The sequence below is a fragment of the Myotis lucifugus genome, unplaced genomic scaffold, assembly GCF_000147115.1.
Source record: "Myotis lucifugus unplaced genomic scaffold, Myoluc2.0 scaffold_131, whole genome shotgun sequence".
Lineage (NCBI taxonomy): Eukaryota > Metazoa > Chordata > Mammalia > Chiroptera > Vespertilionidae > Myotis > Myotis lucifugus.
In genome coordinates, this window is record NW_005871179.1 from 2,830,394 (window position 1) to 2,850,972 (window position 20,579).

Below are 20,579 nucleotides of genomic sequence, written 5' to 3' on the forward strand. Positions count from 1 at the left end.
CTCCTAACTGCTCACCTGCCTGATTGCCCCTAACCACTTCTGTCTGCCAGCCTGATCACCCCCTAACCACTCCCCTGCCAGCCTGATTAACACCTAACTGCTCTCCTGCCAGCCCGATCGCCCCCAACTGCCCTCCCCTGCTGGCCTGATCTCACTCCCAACTGCCCTCCTCTGCCAGCCTGGTCAATCCCAACTGCCCTCCCCTGCTGGCCTGGTCGCCCCCAACTGCTCTCCCCTGCAAACCTGGTCCCCCCAATTGCCCTCCCCAGCCGGCCTGATGGCCCCCAACTGCCCTCCCCCTGCAGGCCTGGTCCCCCCCAACTGCCCCCCTCTGCTGGCCAATTTGGTTCTGGTTGGTCAGTTTCTATGCCAGTCAGCGTCAAAAGCTCCACCTCCTAGGCAGCCATTGGCTCCTCACACTTCACCCAGATTTGGTTCTGATTGGTTGGTTTCTTTGCCAGTCAGTGTCTCTGGGCCTATCAACGGGGCCTGATCAGAAAGACAGGGCTGATCAGCAGCCCAATGGAGGCCTAGAGAGAAATGGAAGCCCAGCTGCGGGAGAGAAAGAGAGAGGCAAGCTGCCACAGAGGCTACAGATCAGACCCTGCTTCTCCCTTCAGGCCTCTCTCTGGGCCTGATTTGCAGCCCCCTCAGCAGTCAGTGCTGGGTTGACTGTAGGACTGACTTCCGGTTAGTCGAGCCTCCGGTCGTGACGGACCCAGGGTTTTTATATATTAGGATTAATAAAATGGAAATAAGAAGGAAAAAAAGATTAAATAGAAAGCAATAATGCAAATGTGTTGCCTATAGGTCAACAACACAGCACTGATCTAGTACAAATCTTGACTGATTTGTAGTCAAGGCAAAAGCAACCTAAATATCCACTGAAGGATGAATGGGAAAAAAAATGTGGGATATACATAGAATGGAATACTATCTTATATAATAAAGAGCTAATATGCTAATTAGACCGAACAGCAGAACGATCCTCTGGATGAAGCTGGGGCTTCAAGGGCCAAGCCCCTTGCACGAATTTTGTGCCCCAGGCCTCTAGTTCTGCCATAAAATGGAAGGAAATTTTGGTACATGCTACACCATGGATGAACCTTGAGAACATTACGCCAAGTGAAATAAGTCATTCATAAAAAGACAAATACTGTGTGATTCTATATGAGGTAACTAGAGTAGTCAAATTAATAGAAACAAGGTAGAATGGTGGTTATTAGGGACTCTTTAGGAGGGAGGGAAGCCTAGTTGTTTTTTAATGAGTAGGGAGTTTGAGATTTGCATGATAAAAAGTCCTAGATATGTTTCACAACAATGTGAATAAACATAACATACTGAACTGTATACTTAAAATGATAAATGTTGTTTTCTTATCACAATTAAAAAAAAAGAGTAATGGGGTTATGTCAGAAGACACAGGAGCCCACTTGAAGGAGTTCCTATTGGTCAAATCTGGGACAAATAAAAAAAAAATGCACTGGTTATAACACGTTTTTTTAAAAAATCCATAAGGGGTTCTATGCAATGTGGGCCTTTCAGTGGCGACAGCAATAAAGAGCAGTAGCCATGGCTTTGCACCACCCCATGTCCATGAGCCTCAAAAAAGCCACACGGCCCTGGCCAGTTTGGCTCAGTGGATAAAGCGTCGGCCTGAGGACTGAAGGGTCCCGGGTTCGATGCCAGTCAAGGGCATGTACCTTGGTTACGAGCACATCCCAGTGGGGGGTGTGCAGGAGGCAGGTGATCAATTTTTCTCGCTCATTGATGTTTCTAGCTCTCTGTCCCTCTCCCTTCCTCTCTGTAAAAAATCAATAAAATATATTTAAAAAAAAAAGCCACACGGTAACCAAGAACATGAACAAGGCGAGGCACAGCTGCAGCCAGGAGTACCTTACCAAGCACACCAAGTTCATGTGGGCCATGATCTGAGGGGTGTGTGGTTTTGCCCTCTAACAATCCACCATGAAGCTGCTCAAGTTCTCCATGGACAAACAGACCCTGAAGTTGGGTGGGGACACACAACTGGGCCAAAAAGAAGAGAAAGGAGCTCAGCAACCTCCTTATAGTAATGAGGAAGGCAACAGTCAAGGACTGAGTCCCATCCCCTCTGTATATAATAAAACCTTTTCAAAAACAAATAATAAATCCATGAGGTAAAGGTGATACTAAAAAATCTACATAGAAGAATGCCAGCTAACAAATTGTACAAAAATGATATATTTAGAAAATGAATATTTTCTATCCAATTCTCTGTGTAGTGGCTGATTCAGGCAAGGATCGTCAATGAATGCTCAAACCTTTGGTGAATAATCGTGGAACAGAATATTTGAATGGTACCAAAGCACACTCCACGGATGATTTACTAATTACAAAGGGAATAATGTACCATACAATAGAGAAATGTTTCAATTAACACTTTAACAAAGTGATTAAACTTAACATCACTATTAGTGGAAATACCTGTCATTAGGTGGTACCTCCTAATTTGATACAGGATAAATACACAACAGTACCTGTGAATTATTCCAGCCAAAAAAATTCTTAACCTCGCCCTAACCAGTTTGGCTCAATGGACAGAACGTCGGCCTGCTGACTCAAGGGTCCCAAGTTTGATTCCAGTCAAGGACATGTACCTTGGTTGCGGGCACATACCCAGTAGGGAGTGTGCAGGAGGCAGCTGATCGATGTTTCTCTCTCATCGATGTTTCTAATTCTCTATCCCTCTCCCTTCCTGTCTGTAAAAAATCAATAAAATATATTTTAAAAAAAACAAAAAGAACCTTTCCTTGCCTTAAAAAAAAATTCTTAATCTGAATCTAATCCATCTTCTAGACCCAACTTCCAGTTTACAGTAAATATAGGGGATGGATGACCAAGTTAAATGACACCAAAAAAGGGAAACAAACACAATTCAAAATGTGGGGCAATCTACAAAACAAGTGACCTGGCCTGGCTGGTGCAGCTCAGTGGTTGAGCATTGACCTATGAACCAGGAGGTCACAGTTCAATTCTGGGTCAAGCACATGCCTGGGTTGCGGTCTTGATCCCCACTAGAGGGCGTGCAGGAGGTGGCCGATCAATGATTCTCTCCCATCATTAATGTTTGTCTCTCCCTCTCCCTTCTTCTCTTAAATTAATAAAAATATATTTTTTTTAAAAAAGGTGACCTGGATTAAGAGAGACTAAGGAGAGAGACACAGGCACATCTTGGTGCATGGCCCCAGTCCTCACTGATGTTTGTGGTGAATACCAATGTGCCCCATGCCTCGGTACCAGATGGGCTCCTCTCTGAGTTCACCTGGCAGCTGGCGCAGGCAACCTGCAAGCCTGCCCAGTATATTGCAGTGCACATGGTTCCGGACAACAGTTAAACCTTAATTAGATCCCGTTTTAATAATTTACAAGAGGCGTTTTGGAAAAACAAGGAAATTGGAATATAGTATAAATACTAGATGATTTTAAGAAATTATGATTAATTTTGTCCTCTTTGGAGGGATGCTTTTGGTCTTATTTGCAAAAGGGAAGTTTTTCTTTTGCTGTAGTTGTCTTCTTTGCAGAATATTAGTGTGTGCAAGTTTGTGAGCAAATGAAATATATAGGTTCAAGACATTAATTTTGATTTTCACATCTTATATCTATGCCAGATCTGTATTTCATATAAGTTATTTACTTTAAATGGATGTAGTAAATTCACAGCTCTCAGCTTGAACTTTGCAATAAATGACTCAAAAAAAAATTATGATTAGATATAAATCGCCAATAAACATAAGAAAAGTGTTCAAGCTAAGTATTACAAGAAAATTTATTGAAATTTACCTATCAAATTGGTGACAGTAAAATAAAATACAATTGGGGAGGGCAGGACAATCTGGTAACATGCATCAAAAGTTTTAAAAAATGTTTATGCACTTTACCCAGCAATTCCACTTCTATGCATTCGTCCTATAGATATAAGAGCTGTACATAAACATTTCTTGACCAGAATGTTCACTGCAGCATTGCTAATGAAAATAAACACAATCTAATTACCCAAGATGGAATAACAAGTTATACTTTGTAACCATTAAAAATCTTAATTTGAGATATTTAACAGGCAAAGATCCTTAAAATATATTATGTAAATGGAAGAGAGCAGTTATTTTTTGTGATCCCAGAGGGCAGGGCTAGGAACTACCACTGGAAATTACAGGAAGGCAGAGTTTGGCTCAATGTAAGGAATAACTTTCTAACAATTTTCTAATCAATGAACGGCCTGTTTCATGAGGTAATGAGTTTTGCATTATTAGAACTCTAAGCAAAGGCTGAATGGTCACTTGGCAAAGATACAGAAAACAGAATTATGTGTTAGGAGATTAAAGAGAAGATCTTAATGGTCCTTTTCTACTCTAAGAACTTATTTCATACAAAGTTTTCCATTAGCTGGGATTTCATAGTGGTTGGCACTTCTTTGTAAATGCTATTGAAGAACTAGGTGGCACTAAACTAAAGAGAGATTAGACCTACATTACAATAATGGAGTTAAAGAATGAATTATATTATATCCTGTATCAATAATATATACATTATTGATAAAATGAGCCCAACTGGCAAGGCTCAGTGGTTGAGCATCAACCTTTGACCTAGGACAGTGATGGCGAACCTTTTGAGCTCGGCATGTCAGCATTTTGAAAAACCCTAACTTAACTCTAGTGCCATATCACATATAGAAATTTTTTGATATTTGCAACCATAGTAAAACAAAGATTTATATTTTTGATATTTATTTTATATATTTAAATGCCATTTAACAAAGAAAAATCAAGCAAAAAAATGAGTTCGCATGTCACCTCTGACACGCGTGTCATAGGTTTGCCATCACTGAACTAGGAGGTCAAGGATTGATTCCTGGTCAGGATACATGCCCAGGTTGTGGGCTTAAACCCCAGTGTGGGGTGTGCAGGAGGCAGCCAATCAATGATTCTCTCTCATCATTAATGCTTCTATTTCTCCCTCCCTCTCCCTTCCTCTCTGAAATCAATAAAAAATATTTTTTAAAAAAAGTAATTTTCACATAAGCTAAATAAGCCTCGTTATTATCCCCATTTTATAAATGAGAAAACGGAGCTTTTACTGGTTCAAAGTCACACAGCCTGTAAGTAATGGTGCTAGATATGAACCCAGAAATTAACTTTAGACTAGACTTTATTCCCCCAACTACTAAAATATTCTGCCTCTCCTCTATACCAGTTATTCTAGCTGTTTTTCTTTTTAATATATTTTTATTGATTTCAAAGAGGAAGGGAGAGGGAGAGAAACATCAATGATGAGAATCACTGATTGGCTGCCTCCTGTACGCCCTCTACTGGGGATTGAGCCAGCAACCTGAGCATATGCCCTTGACCAGAATGGAACCTGGGACTCTTCAGTCCACAGGCTGACACTCTATCCACTGAACAAAACTGGCTAGGGCAATTCTAGCTGTTTCTTATGGGATATAGATTGTTGTGATAAAATGGGAGAGGGACTGCTGAATGGGGGAAGAGATTAGAAAAGATGCTATAAAATAAGCAGTTGCTTATTGCTTTTCTTGTGAAATTTTTTTAAAATGCCCCAATTGAGAAAGAAAACTGTATAACTGGATATATCAGTGCCAACTATCTAGTATATAAAAGAAAGTAAGTCACCTCATGAAAGAAAAAACAATGATCAATGCCCTAGCCCGTTTGGCTCAGTGGATAGAACGTTGGCCTGCAGACTGAAGGGTCCTGGGTTTGATTCCAGTCAAGGGCACATGCCTAGGTTGTTAGCTCGATCCCCAGTGGGAGTGTGCAGGAGACAGCCAATCAATGATTCTCTCTCATCATTGATGTTTCTATCTTTCTCTCCCTCTCCCTTCCTCTCTGAAATCAATAAAAATAGATTTAAAAAAAACAAAACAATGATCAAGCCTCTTCCACAGAGGCTGACTATATAGACAAACTTCTTTTAATCTGCCCCTCCAGTGACTGTGTGTGTGTGTGTGTGTGTGTGTGCGCGCGCGAGGAAGTGGCCCTAGTTCCATCAGACCTTTAAAATAGTTCAAGTAAAGGGATCTCACAAACCAAAGGGCTTAGCAATCAGTATGAGTAGTATTTGATTGTTTAATAAATTCTTTGAGTAAAAAATAGAAGGCCCTGGCCCTGGCTGGTGTTTCTCAATGGTTAGAGCATTGGCCCATGCATCTAAGGGTCGTGGGTTCGATTACTGATCAAGGGTAGGTACCTGGGTTGCAGCTTTGATCCCCAGCCTTGGTTGGGACACGTGCAGGAGGCAACCAATCAATGTCTCTCTCTCACATGGATGTTTCTCCCTCTTCCCCTTCCATTTTCTCTCAAAATCAATGGAAAAAATATCCTCTAGTGCAGTGGTTCTCAACCTTGGCTGCACATTAGATTCACCTGGGAATCTTTTTAAAATCCTGATTTCTGGGCCTCATCCTCCAGAAATTGTTCTTTGTTATGGGGTGAGGCCACAACATTAGTATCCAAGAGACAGAATTTCTGGAGGATGAGGCCCAGAAATCAGGATTTTAAAAAGATTCCCAGGTGATTCTAATGTGCAGCCAAGGTTGAGAACCACTGCTCTAGTGAGTATTAACATAAATAAATAAACAAATAAATAAATAAAATAAAATGACCTGAAATAAAATATTCTTTTGACTGATGTCTCAACAGTTCTAAATCTTTCACTCATAGCCTTATAAAACAAAAAAAGAAAAACTCACTAATTATTCAAGATTTGTCAAAGATAGGGGAGACTCCCTCTGATCTTTGGCCAAAAATTCTTCTAAAACCCTCTCTAGTGACCTTAGAGTAACTGAACTAATTATCTTCTCTGTAGAGCCTACCTAGAGCATCTTCCTTCTCCCATCTTCCACTCTCCCCAAACACAAACAGAAGGGCTCTTTCCTTGCTCCTACTGCACTTTATACATAATTATATTAGAGCACTAATCAATATTGCAATGTAATTATCTTTTCCTTCTCTAGGCTATTAATTCCCAGAGGGCTAAGACTCTACCTCACTTGTCTTTAAGTTTACGATCCCTAATCTTCAAAATTAGCACCACTGAAAGTACTCGAGATAGGTTTGCTAAATAGAGAAAGACATAAAGATGACAAAATATGGATCTTTTCTGAGAAGGAATTATTTTGTAAGTATCTCTCTAACTTCTGCACCTTCAGTACAGCCCAGTTTCCCTTTAGGAGCTTTTTCCCATCAGCCAATAGTTCAGGATGAATGGGGGTAAAGAAAAAGTCTAGCCATTTTGGTTTGCAAATAGGTTTTAACTAGGGATGACTCAGCTTGAAGGGTCGGGAAGGTAGTCAGAGTCTTTCAAGAGTTTTTATTCAGATGGCATGATGCAGGATGTAATTTGAAATGCCTGCTTTTTTACGTTTAAATGCTAAAGACCAATAGGGAAATAATTCCAAATAAAAATCAATGATTACTAAGCAGTGCCTGGTCATCTACTTCTACTGTTTTTCAGACAAAAAACAAATCCCTGGCAAAAAGGTATAGGTCTGGTTATACCCCTCAAACATGGGGAACGTACTTTTCATGTACTGGTATGAGTCTCTTTGGAGCCCTCGTTAAGGTTAGCTCAGCCACTTTCAGGATTATCTGATTAGGCATCCCCTGAAGTGAAAATTTTGGGGTAAGGAAGTTATCTTTCTCACCAATCTAAGAAAATTAAGTGATATTATACTGGAAAAACAGTGCCATCACATCTGTACATGCCATTTTTGGTTACCATGTTACCTTGGTTAGAATCCACTGAGTCTTTTATATGAGCAAAAACACTCCTGACATAAGTTTGCTTCTTCCGTTCTAGATCTGATTGTGAAAACGTCGAAACATTAGTCCTGGAACAAAGCAAACCAGGAGGAAAAACAGTCCATTAGAATTATGAGTATAGTGTTTTATTGACAGAAGATATATACTGCTGATCAATTAGAACAACTAAATTTCAGAGGCAAAATACTCTAAGACTCAGTGACATAAGACAGTGTTAGTCATACAAAGCTGAAATCAAGTATGGAGCTGAGAGAAAAAAGAAGAGAAGGTTAACAACCTCCTGTTAACAAGCATAGGAAAGTGAAGACAACTTAGTCCCTAGGAAAAAAAGCATTTGTTGAGTAATTCAAGGTTAGTCAGGAAATAGCTAACTTCATAGAGCCACAAAAAACTGAATGTGATAAACACAGAAAAGAACCAACTGGATCTGGCAATTAGAAAATTGGTGACCTTGGCAAGAACAACGTCTGGCCCTTACTCATACTGACTGCACTATACTGAGGAGTCTGTAGATGAGAATATTGCCATAGTCAACTTATTACTGTACCAAGAAGCCTGACTTATATTCTTTGGTATAATTTCCATTATGAGCAATTAACAATGTTTTCCTCAAATTATGCAAACAAAAGAAAAAAAAACAGAAAAGGGACTTAAGCCTCATTTTTAATATTTTAAAATTTCAAAAGCAGAATACCTGTATAATCAAAATTTTTTAAAATATCATTGTAAGGCCCTAACTGGTTTGGCTCAGTGGATAGAGCATCAGCCTGAGGACTCAATGGTCCCAGGTTCTATTCCAGTGAAGGGCATGTACCTTGGTTGCGGGCACATCCCCAGTAGGGAGTGTGCAGGAGGCAGCTGATCGATATTTCTCTCTCATCGATGTTTCTAATTCTCTATCCCTCTCCCTTCCTCTCTGTGAAAAATCAATAAAATATATATTTTTTAAAAATATCATTGTAAGGAAGCCAATGTGACCCAACCTAAAGAACAGCTTTGCTAATTAAAAAGGCCCATGTGGAGACACTGCCATCTCCTGGCAACAAAAGCATAGATTGAAAAAGAAAAGGTGACCCAAATCTGCAACCTCTATAAGAATTTTTCCCCAAGACAGTTGTATGACTAAATGATTTTCTACAGTTATATTTTAACATTTTTGCTAAAAATTATTCTAACCTCCTACCATATCTGTGACCAGACTTGCCCATACACAGGGAAAAGAAATCTTACATTTATAAAGTACTTTCACTAATATGTCTTTTTTTATTCTTCAAAATTATCCTGTGAGGTAGTGGAGAAGGCATCATTGGCCTCATTTTATTGACAAAATGAGTCAGAGATTGACTTGCCCAACGTCACACTAATATATGGTGCTAGAACTTTAAGTATGCTTACTCAGGGTTTTTTCCATACTACAGGGAAACTGAGGAAGAAACCAGAATATTTCATTACACTACTAGTAGCCTTGCGCACGAATCCGTGTGCCAGTAGCTCTCTGTGGGGCCTGGCCGTTCTGCGCCCGCTGCCCAGAGGCCCATCTGTGGATGGGCGCAGAACACTTGCCTCGTCACTGGGGCGACGACGCAAGCATTCCCCACCGCCCCCTCCCCACCCACCGCCCCTGGCCGCTCCATGCCTGCTGCCCAGAGGCCCTCTGCAGCTGGGGTGGAACACTTGCCTCATCACCACGGCGGTGAAGCAAGCATTCCGCCAGGCCGCTCATGCTGCCCACTCTCAGCCCTCCCCACCCCTCGGAATGGGGGACTCAGGACTGGGCGCTGCCATCATGTGGCTATGGGCGCCACCATCTTTGTGATGGAGTGATGGTTAATTTGCATATTGCCCTTTCATTCTATGGGGTTACCTTGTTTTGGCTTGCAGGACGGGAATGACTTTGCCTATTCTCTCAGGAACTTTCAGCTTCCCAGAATCCTTGTCAAGAACATCCTTTTTTTCAGAGCAAAAGAAATGCAGAAGGAAAGACGGTTCTTAGTAACAAGAAAATGACAGTATACCGTGTATGGAAATACTCTTGAACTAAAGGCCTCAGAGGCATATCTGTATCCCACTGTGTACCAGGCACTATAATAGCTGCTTTAAATGAGATAGTGACTGCAATCTTAAAGTGGGGGGAGGCTTAGAACCCTAAGCAGCAGGGATTATTAAACCCATTTGGAAGAAAGGGAATCAGGCTCAAAGAGGTTAAGTAAATTGCCCCAGATTTTTCAGCTCTTCTGAGGCTGACTCAGAGCTGGTACTATATTTAATATAGCAATCCTAGAGGCCCGATGCACGAAATTCATGCCAGAGCAGGCCTTCCTTCCCCCGGCTGCCGGCACTGGCTTCCCTCTGGCACCCAGGACCCGGGCTTCCCTAGCAGCCCCAGCTTCGACTGGAAGGACGTCTGGCCTAATTAGCATATTACACTTTTATTATTATAGATAACCAAAGATTGAGACTTAGGCTGAAGCCCAAAGGAAAACTACTACTAAAATAATCATCAACTTAGTAATTATCTAATAAATGGTAATTTGATATCATGAATGTCACTGCAAATACAAAATTACCCTTTACTCTACCATGAAATATTATTTACTCCAATTTTTAAATAAGAAATGTGAGGGCTCAGCCATTGTGGCTCGGTGGTTGAGCGTTGACCTATGAACCAGGAAGTCACGGTTCGATTCCTGGTAAGGGCACATGCCAGGGTTGCGGGCTCAATCCCCAGTGTGGGGCGTGCAGGAGGCAGCCAATCAATGAGTCTCTCTCATCATTGATGTTTCTATCCCTTCCTCTCTGAAATCAATAAAAATATAAAAAATAAAAAGAAATGTGAGGGAACAGAGAGGCTACATAATCTGTCCAAGGTCATGGTGCTAGACAGGACTCAAACCCCAATTTGTCTGAATACAAAGCTCTGCTGCTATACAGCTCTGAATGAAAATCATTTTTTTTTTCTCTTCATCTTGAAAAAATATACTTACTTTGTTTGATGAACTGGAAACAACTGGAAACTTCATTTCACAACTTGATTTATGTGATCCATTTCTCCAGGATGAACCTAAATGAGGAGTCTCTGAATGGTCCAAGATCTGAGTGATTACAGGTATAGGTTTCTTACTATCAGGCATACTTTTTTCACGGACAGTTTGTTGAAAGTTATTACTTGAAGGAGAAGGGAGCGAGGGCCCATCCCAGGAAGAGTTATTGGGGATGATCCCTTCAGAATTAGTGCAAAGTTTGCTCTTTTTTGGGCTAAGACCATCTTCTCTCATTCCTTCTCCAAGGGAGGAGCGTTTTTCAATATCTTTGGGTGTATCAGTCTTGTCCTTATTAAGCACAACATCACAAGCTGTTGGATTAAATGGTGCAACAACTGTTAATTTTACAAGATTCTTTTCTAGTGCAAAGGGTCTGTTTAATGGTTTTGCAGGAGTTTGACCAACTAATGTACTCTGAGGTAATTTGAAGAGGCCAGGAGTCTCAGCTACTGGTCCACGGCTGTCCAATGAATTTTCCTCATCCTCATCTGATAGATCATCATCCCTTAAGTACTTCTCTATCTCTTCCTCTGTGAAGCTGAAATGGCCATCGTCTTCTTCTCCTTCACTCAGGTCCAGCAAGGAGTCATCCAATACATCCTCATCCAAGGAACCCCTAGAGGGCACCAATGGGCACATCATATCTGGAGAAATAAGAGGCAGGTTCACTGAGGAACAGGAAATACTCTTCATACCAACTCCAATCTGCTCTATAGAGTGGTAGTGTCCTAACATTTCAAATTCTTTACACTGTGACTTGTAATATGGAAAACAATTTTAAGATATTTAACTTTATCAGAATCATGGAAATACATATTAGAACAATGAGATACTTTTTTCCTTATAAATATGGTAAAAATTAAGACATAATAATCTAGGTTAGTGTGGATGTGCAAAAAAGCACTCTCATACTCTGTCAGTGAGAGTGTAAGTCAGCACAGTATTTTGTGGATAGTATCTTGGCAATACCAATTTACCCAGATATTTCACTTCTGGAAGTTTATTCTACAGAAATACCTATACAAATGCACATGGATACATTTACAAGGATATCCAAAGCAGCATTACTCAAAATAGCTAAATATTGAACAATCTACATGCCCATCACCAGGAGATCAGTTAAGTAAAATCATGGTATATTCATGCTATGGATATTTTAAACTACAGTAGTCTCCCCTTATCTGCAGTTTTGCTTTCCACAGTTGCAGTTACCCAGTTTCAGACACGAGGTCAATCGAGGTTCTAAATTATTAAATGGAAACTTCCCGAAATAATTCTGTTTTTGTTAAAATATATTTTTATTGATTTCAGAGAGAAAAGGAGGAGAGGGAGATAGAAACATCAATGATAAGAGAGAATCATTGATCGGCTGCCTCCTGCACACCCCCTACTGGGGGTTGAGCCCGTAACATGGGCATGTGCCCTTGACTGGAATCAAACCTGGGACCCTTTAGTCCACAGGCCAATGCTCTATCCACTGTGCCAAACTAGTTAGGGCCCGAAATAATTCTTAAGTTTTGAGTAGTGTGATGAAACCTCATACCTTCCCACTCTGTCCTGTCCAGAACGTGAATTATACCTTTGTCCAGCATATCCACATTCTTTATGCTACCGTTCATTAGTCACTTAGTAGGTTATTGGAAGGACTGTCATGGTATTTCAGTGCTTATGTTCAAATAACCCTTATTTTATTTAATAATGGCCCCAAAGAGCAAGAGTAGAAATGCTGGCAATTCATATATGCCAAAGAGAAGCTGTAAAGTACTTCCCATTAAGTGACAATGTATGCATATATAGGAAGAAATATAGTATATATAAGATTCAGTACTACCTGCAGTTTCAGGCATCTACTGGAGGTTTTGGAACATATCCCTGCGGACAAGTGGGGACTACTGTATTTAAAAATACAATGCGATCTGTATATACTATCATTGAATAATATCCACAATATACAAACAATACAAATATAATATGTAAAATGTTTGGATTTTCATAGTTTACACTTTTTAGAAAACAAACATATTACTTTCAAAAAAAAGTTTTTTAATTAAGAATATAAGAATTGTCTTCCATACTGTGTGGAGCTGCTGGCGTGATCTCTGCCTTTGCCACAAGACCAAATGGAAAAAGGTTTCAGCTCCTGCTAGCTGTTCCTTTCAGGAGACTTGTCAAAATGATTGACTCCCACCTTCCTGAAGGTACAAAGAAAATTAGAGGATCTTCTCATCACTTTCAACTCTGCTAATTACAAAGTCAACTGTATTATGCTTTTAAGGTGCTCCATCTATTAATTTTCATCTTGATTTTTTTTAATACCAGAAAGTTAAATTTTGAGTCAAAACATAAAAGAAAAACCTTTAGAGGAAAAATTATGCAACTAAAGAACTAGTTTTGTTCCAACAATTTGTACTTTCTTAAGGATATCATTTATATGCTCTAGTACAGTGGTTCTCAACCTTCCTAATGCCACAACCCTTTAATTCCTCACGTTGTGGTGACCCCCAATTTCATTGTTACAAATTGAACATAATTAAAGCATAGTGATTAATCACAAAAACAATATGTAATTATACGTGTTTTCCGATGGTCTTAGGCGATCCCTGTGAAAGGGTCGTTCGACCCCCAAAGGGGTCGCGACCCACAGGTTGAGAACTGCTGCTCTAGTAGGATGAATCCTGGATTAGGAGTCTAAAAACCTGGGTTATAGTCCTGGTTCTGTCACTAACCAGTTATAATAATTTAGGCAAACCACTTAACCATTTGAACTTGTTTTCTCATTTATAAAACGGGGAAGGGATGGAAAAGGGGACCAGGCAATGTCTAAGATTCCACCAAGATCTAAAAGTTACTCATGACCACACATACAAAAGTCTCATTTCAATAGATACATAGATGCAAAAATAGAAAAAAATGCAAACAAATTTGATGACTGCTATAACCTGATTGAGAGAGGTCAAGAGGAGATTTTGATATCATTTTACTTTTCCACCTTAATATATATTACTAGTTTAACTAAAACCTAGTCTTTAAACAGCTAATGATGAATTTGATCTATAATTATTTTCTAATGGGGAAAATGAGAGAAAGCTAATATTTTACATATTTCATATAAACATCTGAAACGCTATAAGAAATAATTAAACACTAAACTCAATAATCTGGGAAATTTATGATAGCCTTTTTACTGTGAATTTTGCCTACCCCACTTCCCTCCAAGCCACACCTGGAATTTTAGCTTTAGTTCATACATTCTTACAGAAAACATTTTCTGAGTTACTATCATCACACAGCACTGAGCTAGATAATAGGTCTCTACAAAATTTCTAAGAAATAAAGATATGACTTCTACACCCAAAGAGTGTATAATCTTGTCAGGGAGACAACATTTAAAATTACACACTACTATGAAAAAATGTAAAATGGTATGGACAATAAAGTACCAGAGAAAGAGTTAGAAGGGAAAGAATTTCAGAATTAAAAGGGACCTATGTAATGCACAGCATGGTGATTATAATTAACAACACTGATTTTATACTTGAAAATTGCTAAGAGAATATATCCTAAAAGTTCTCATCACAAGAAAAAAACTGTAACTATGTGAGGTGATGTTAACTAAACTTATTTTATAATTAGAGGCCCTGTGCACGGGTTTGTGCACCGATGGGACCCCTCAGCGTGGCCTGCAGCCATCAGGCCAAAACCGGCAATCCAACACTGCCTGCTGCTCCTGCCTGCCACTCGCGCTCATCCCGGCCCTGCTGCACCTGCTGCAGGCTTGCGCCCAGTCAGTCCCAATCCCGAGAGGCGCCCTTCAATCAGCTGAGCAGCACTCCTGCTATGGGAGCACACTGAACACCAGGGGACAGCTCCTGCATTGAGCGCCTGCCCCCTGGTGGTCAGTGCACATCATAGCGACTAGTCATCAGTCGTTTAGGCTTTTACTAGGTGTACCAGTTAATAATGTGGATTTTTTCAATAGATGGAATTACACATATGTTGATATATATGCGATTTGATATGTCTGCTATTTTGTTGTACTGACAAGCTTCAAAACTTATGTCAAATTTGCTGAAGGTGTTAACATCATAGATATTTTTACGCTTAAAAATGTCGAATTTCGTGCCAAAAAAAGAGCATCTGCAGGAAGTTTTAATTCATTACTTTATTTTGAAGAAAAGTGCAGCTGAAAGTTATCATATACTTCTGGAAGCTTATGGTGAACATGTTCCATCTCAAGATACTTGTGAACGCTGGTTTAAATGCTTTAAAAGTGATGATTTCGATGTGAAAAACAAAAAACGTCCAGGTCAACGGAAAAAGTTTGAAGACCAACAATTACAAGCATCATTGGATGAAGATGCATGTCAAACTCAAAAACAACTTGCAGAAAGATTAAATGTTGCTCAGCAAACAATTTCCGATCGTTTACAAGCAATGGGAAAGATTTTAAAGGAAGGAAGATGAGTGCCACATCAACTGAATGAAAGACAAATGGAAAAAGGAAAAGTCATCAGTAAAATGTTGCTTCAATGGCACGAAAGGAAGTCTTTTTGGCATTGAATTCATTGAATTGTGACTGGCGATGAAAAGTGGATTTATTTTGAGAATCCCAAACGCACAAAATCATGGGTTGATCCAGGTCAACCATTAACATCAGCTGCAAGGCCAAATCGCTTCGCAAAGAAGACAATGCTCTGCATTTGGTGGGATCAGGAAGGTGTGGTGTATTATGAGCTTCTAAAACCAGGTGAAACCGTTAATACTGATCGCTACCAACAACAAGTAATCAATTTGAACCACCCTTTGATCGTAAAATGGCCAGAATGGGCCAGAAGACACGGCAAAGTAATTTTGCTTCATGATGACGCACCATCACACACTTCAAAACAGACTAAAGACACGTTAAAAGATCTTGCCTGGGAAGTATTAACCCACCCACCATATTCACCAGACCTTGCTCCTTCAGATTATTACTTGTTCCTATCAATGGCACACGCACTGAGCAGCACTTCAAAATGTACGAAGAAGTGGAAAATTGGGTCTCTGGTTTGCTTCAAAATAAGAAAAGTTCTATTGGGACGGTATCCACAAATTACCTGAAAGATGGGGGAAATGTGTAGCTAGCGATGGACATTACTTTGAATGAAACACTTTTGATGTTTCTCTTGAAATTATAGTCTTTTCTTTGATTATAAAATCCGCATTATTAACTGGTACACCTAGCATACATATAGATCATATGGCAATATGTACATATGTCAAATCATTATGTTGAACACCTTAAGATAATAAAACTAAGGGGGTAATAAATAAAAGAAAGAAGGAACTAATTAAACTTATCTTAGAAATGAGGTGGGACAGAAAGGAAAGAAATATTAAGTACCTATTATAAATCAGACACTGAGAGACATTTACAGCTCTAATTTAACCCTCAACTTAATTCTATAACACAGGTCTTATCAAAGAAACTACGGTTTCTGTTGTGTGACTCAGAGGTTGAGTGTCTATCTATGAACTAGGAGGTCATGGTTCGATTCCCGGTCAGGGCACATGCCCAGGTTGCGGGCTACTGATCAATGATTCTCTCTCATCATTGATGTTTCTATCTCTCCCTCTCCCTTCCTCTCTGAAATCAATAAAAATATTTTTTAATTAAAAAAACAAATAAATAAACGTAGAGCTGCTAAGACTTTTTCTCTGATTTTACCAACAATTGTGAGAGTTCCAGGCACTGGAGCAGGTTTCTCAATAAAGAGAAAAGTAATTTCTCTGCCCAGTGACTGAGTTTTTATAACATTATTTCTTTAGGCAGAAGAAAAGTTGATTTTTGGAAATTTCTTTTTTACATAAAGTTTGTAGTTGTCAAGCACAAGTATCACAGACACTGGAGTTAAGCAGCTACATTTCTGAGAAGCCCTTTCTGAGCCCCTACCCCCAGCACCTGCTTGACCAAATGAAGAGTTCAATATATTTTCACTCTTGGAAAACTAAAGTTCAAAGTCATAAAGTAACTCAACCAAGTACAGAGAACTAAGAATGCTAGAACAAGGATCCAAACTAAGGTCTATTTCCAAAGGCAATGTTTTTTCTTGTGTGTGTTTTTTCTACCACCTTTGTAATAGACTTGCCCAGGGTTGGTCAGCAAATGGCAGAGCTCTCTAAATTCACTACACCTTTTTATAGACATGAAAGATATGGACACTAATGAGGATTTTGGTGCCGTGGAAAAAAATAATTTAAGCCACCTTATTATCACAGACTTCCTTGATTTCCCAGCTGAATGGAAGAACATCAGTAATATCCCTGAATGCAGCCAAACCTCACAGGAAAAACACACAATCATTACTGCGCACACAAAGGCCCAATATCCTTCACAACCACTGACAATATCAATTTCTGTGCCATACGACATCCAGAGCCACGAAGTTGGCTGTTCTGAGCTTCTCTCATAGAATGTTCCAAAAGGGCTGGGAGCAAAAGCATGCAAAACAATACCATCCTATATAATAAAAGCCTAATATGCAAATCGACCAGTGGAACGACTGGTCACTATGACGTGCACTGACCACTAGAGGGCAGACACTCAATGCAGGAGCTGCCCCCAGCCAGCAGACCCCAGGCCAGCCAAGGTGGGTGCCAGCAGGGACCCCCCAATCGTCCCACCGGTCGCCCCACAGAGGAAGGAGACTGGTGGCGGCAGCAAGGCAACGCAATTGGGGGGCGGGGCCAGCCAGCGAGCAGGCAGCGCCAGGCCAGCCAAGGAGGGTGCCAGTGGGAGCCTCCCCCCCCCGCCCCCCGCACCCGCACCCCCCCACCAGTTGCCCCACAGATCGCCCCTGATCACTGGCCAGGCCTAGGGACCCTATCCATGCACAAATTTCATGCGTCGGGCCTCTAGTATAATTTTTAACCTGCACAAATCATTCTCTTTATAATTTTAGTTACTCATTTTAATACACATACAAAAATAACATAATAGCATAATGAACTCCACATACCATCACTCAGGCCCAACAACTACCATCAACCAGACCATAGCTAATCTAACCCCATCCACTCCCCCATTTACTAGATTATTTTGAAGCAAATCCCAGGCATTACATCATTTCTTCGTGTAAATAACAAGAATTCCTTATCATAAAATATCTGGTTTATCATAAAATATCTGGTTCAGATTTCCAGTTATTTTATGTCATATATTTTTAAAAGATTTTAAAAAATCAGTATCCAAATAAGGTCCATACATTGCAATTGACTGATACATCTTGTGTTTTAATCTACAGCATCCCCATTTTTTTCTTGCAACTTGTTAAAGAAACAATACCATATACATATATCATTAAATTATAAAAACATGCAAAGGAATAAGAAACACCAAATTCAGGATAGTGGTTACCTCTGGTTGTGGGAAGGGAAGAGGAATGGGCAAGAGGACAAAAGAGCTTCAATTCTATGTTTTATTTCTTAAAAAAAAAAAAAAGAGTCTAAAACAAACATGGCAACATAATATAAAGCTGGCCCTGGCTGATTTGGCTCAGTGGATAGAGCATCGGCCTTCGGAGTGAAGGGTCCTGGGTTCAATTCTGGTCAAAGGCACATGCCCAGTTTATGAGCTCAATGCTCAGTAGGGGACATGCAGGAGGCAGCCGATCAATGATTCTCTCTCATCATTGATGTTTCTCTCTCTCTCCTGCTCCCTTCCTCTCTGAAATCAATAAAAATTTATTTTAAAAAACATTATTAAAAGAAGATAAAGCTGGATGGTGGGTATAATGGTATTCATTACTATATTTTTCATATGCTTAAAATATTTAATAATAAAAACATTTTAAAATTAGAAGTCAGTGGGGATACAATGATTACATTCTGAAGTTTCGAGTGTCCTCTCCTGTAAAAAGACCACATAAAACTACCTCATGGGATTGTTGGAAGAATTAAATAAGATCATGAATATAAAGCACTTAGTATACTACAGTATAAAAGCTAAATAAGTAGTTTATAGATATTACTTCACTCCACCCTCATCACCTCCCTGAACCCTTCAAAATCTTAAGAGAAACATAGGAATAATAGGAAAAAAGAGTGCTAAACTGGTAAAGAACTCCCCCTAGCCCTTGCTTGTTAGGAAATTAATCCAGTATGCTCTAATCTCTTCTAGAGTAACCCAGAATTCAACCATTTTGCCATTAAATGAAAGACGAGGCTGTATGGACATCTGAACTAATAGGCAAATTCTGTAAATTAATAATGAAATACCTTGTATAAAGGAACTAAAATTCAGAAACTTCAGAATTCAAGTTTGAACCTCAAAACAGATGAGAACACTCATCCGAAAAATGGGAATTATTCACTCTTAACTTTGAACACAGATTATCATGAAGATCAAATGAGGGCAAGTTTAGGAGCACTCAACATAAAGCTCTATACTTATGGAAGTTGATATTTAGTGAATTTATAGCAGAGGGGATTTCAAATAAAACTGAAGTTCTAAAGTGAAGTTCCACAAGACAGCCTTAGAACTTCTGTCTGCCATTCCACCATCACCTGCCTTTCTTGGCACTTACTTTGTAACCTCCACCAAAAATATTCGGATCTTTTATTTTTAAGGGAAGAATATTTTTCCCATCTCCCGAGTCTCTCTCTTAATTCCTCTGCTCCCCATCCCTTCTGTGACCCTATTCTGTCCTTCTATGTCTCTCACCTGTCCACCCCCTTCTTCACACTTCAGGTTACCACGTCCGCCCTCGCTGTTCTCTAACCTCAGAAACTGGCTCCCTTTCTATTTTTATCATACCTAAGAAACCTACCGCCTTCCAGCACAAAGCTTTTTATATTCAGGCCACTAAAACGGCAACACCAGACACAACCCCATACCCCTCTTCCAAGGCTCTCAAACCCGATCATTACCAAGCTGAATGTGACAGCTATGGCCAAGGGCAAGGATTACTTTCAAGGGACAGGATTTCCCCACTCAGCTTTGATTTCCAACTGTCCCCAGATGCAACCTGTGTGAGGCACGCTACACAAAAGGCACTCGGTAAGTTTTACCGCTCCATTTAAGCAAAATCAAAGTGAACTAAAATTATCTGTAAGAATCGTGCAGCTCCCTTTGAGGTAACTGAACAAGCTGTGGGACAGAAAAACAACCCGGAGCTGGAAATATCTGCTCCAAGTAACATTTCACTAGATAAGAGCCCCAGGAATCTCCTCCCAGAGGCACGGGAGGCCAAATGTCTAAGCTGCAGCAACAGGTTTCTTAAAAAAAAAAAAAAATGTAGACAGGCTTGCTACAGGCTGGAGCCTCTATCCACAAGACACTGGAGGTCAGGTGTGGCCCCTGACCCCTCTAAGACCGGACACCGCTGACCTAACCAGGTGAATTCCCACCCCTGCTCCACCCACCTCGGAGCCTGGTCTAGATATGGCCGCATCCTGCCCGAGGAGCAGAGCAGCCCGTGCATCGGCGCCCGCGGATGCGGCGCGCCCAGGGCCCCACCTGAACCTTCCCCGGCCCTTAAAAACCTCAGTCCCCACGGAGGTAGGCCCGAGCTCTCACTGCTCCGTGAGTCGAGCTTTTCACTCAGTTACTCTTCTCTCTGTGAATTCCCTCACAACCCGCGGCTTGGATGGAGAAAAGCACCAGAGCCCACCTAGCGGGGCGAGGCAGCAGGCGGGCCATGCCACCCCCCTCTGCGCCCCCCCCCCTCGGCGAAGCCAG

General features: G+C 40.4%; 1 protein-coding gene and 1 pseudogene across 3 annotated transcripts in view; one reads left to right on the top strand and one right to left on the bottom strand.

The window, feature by feature from the left end:
- Positions 1-20,579, bottom strand: part of S100PBP (S100P binding protein) — a 33,283-nt gene that overhangs the window by 11,759 nt on the left and 945 nt on the right. For 2 of the 3 annotated variants that reach the window (XM_006094218.3, XM_006094219.3), the window contains exons 2-5: positions 12,937-13,053; positions 10,805-11,505; positions 9,685-9,767; positions 7,785-7,888 (exon numbers count right to left, since the gene is read on the bottom strand). In XM_006094218.3, coding sequence (XP_006094280.1) covers positions 7,785-7,888; positions 9,685-9,767; positions 10,805-11,503 — 886 coding nt within the window. In that variant the 5' untranslated portion in view covers positions 11,504-11,505; positions 12,937-13,053. The remainder of the gene's footprint in view (positions 1-7,784; positions 7,889-9,684; positions 9,768-10,804; positions 11,506-12,936; positions 13,054-20,579) is intronic. The other variant, XM_006094220.3, reaches the window with a different exon arrangement.
- LOC111827099 lies at positions 1,573-2,101 on the top strand (annotated as a pseudogene).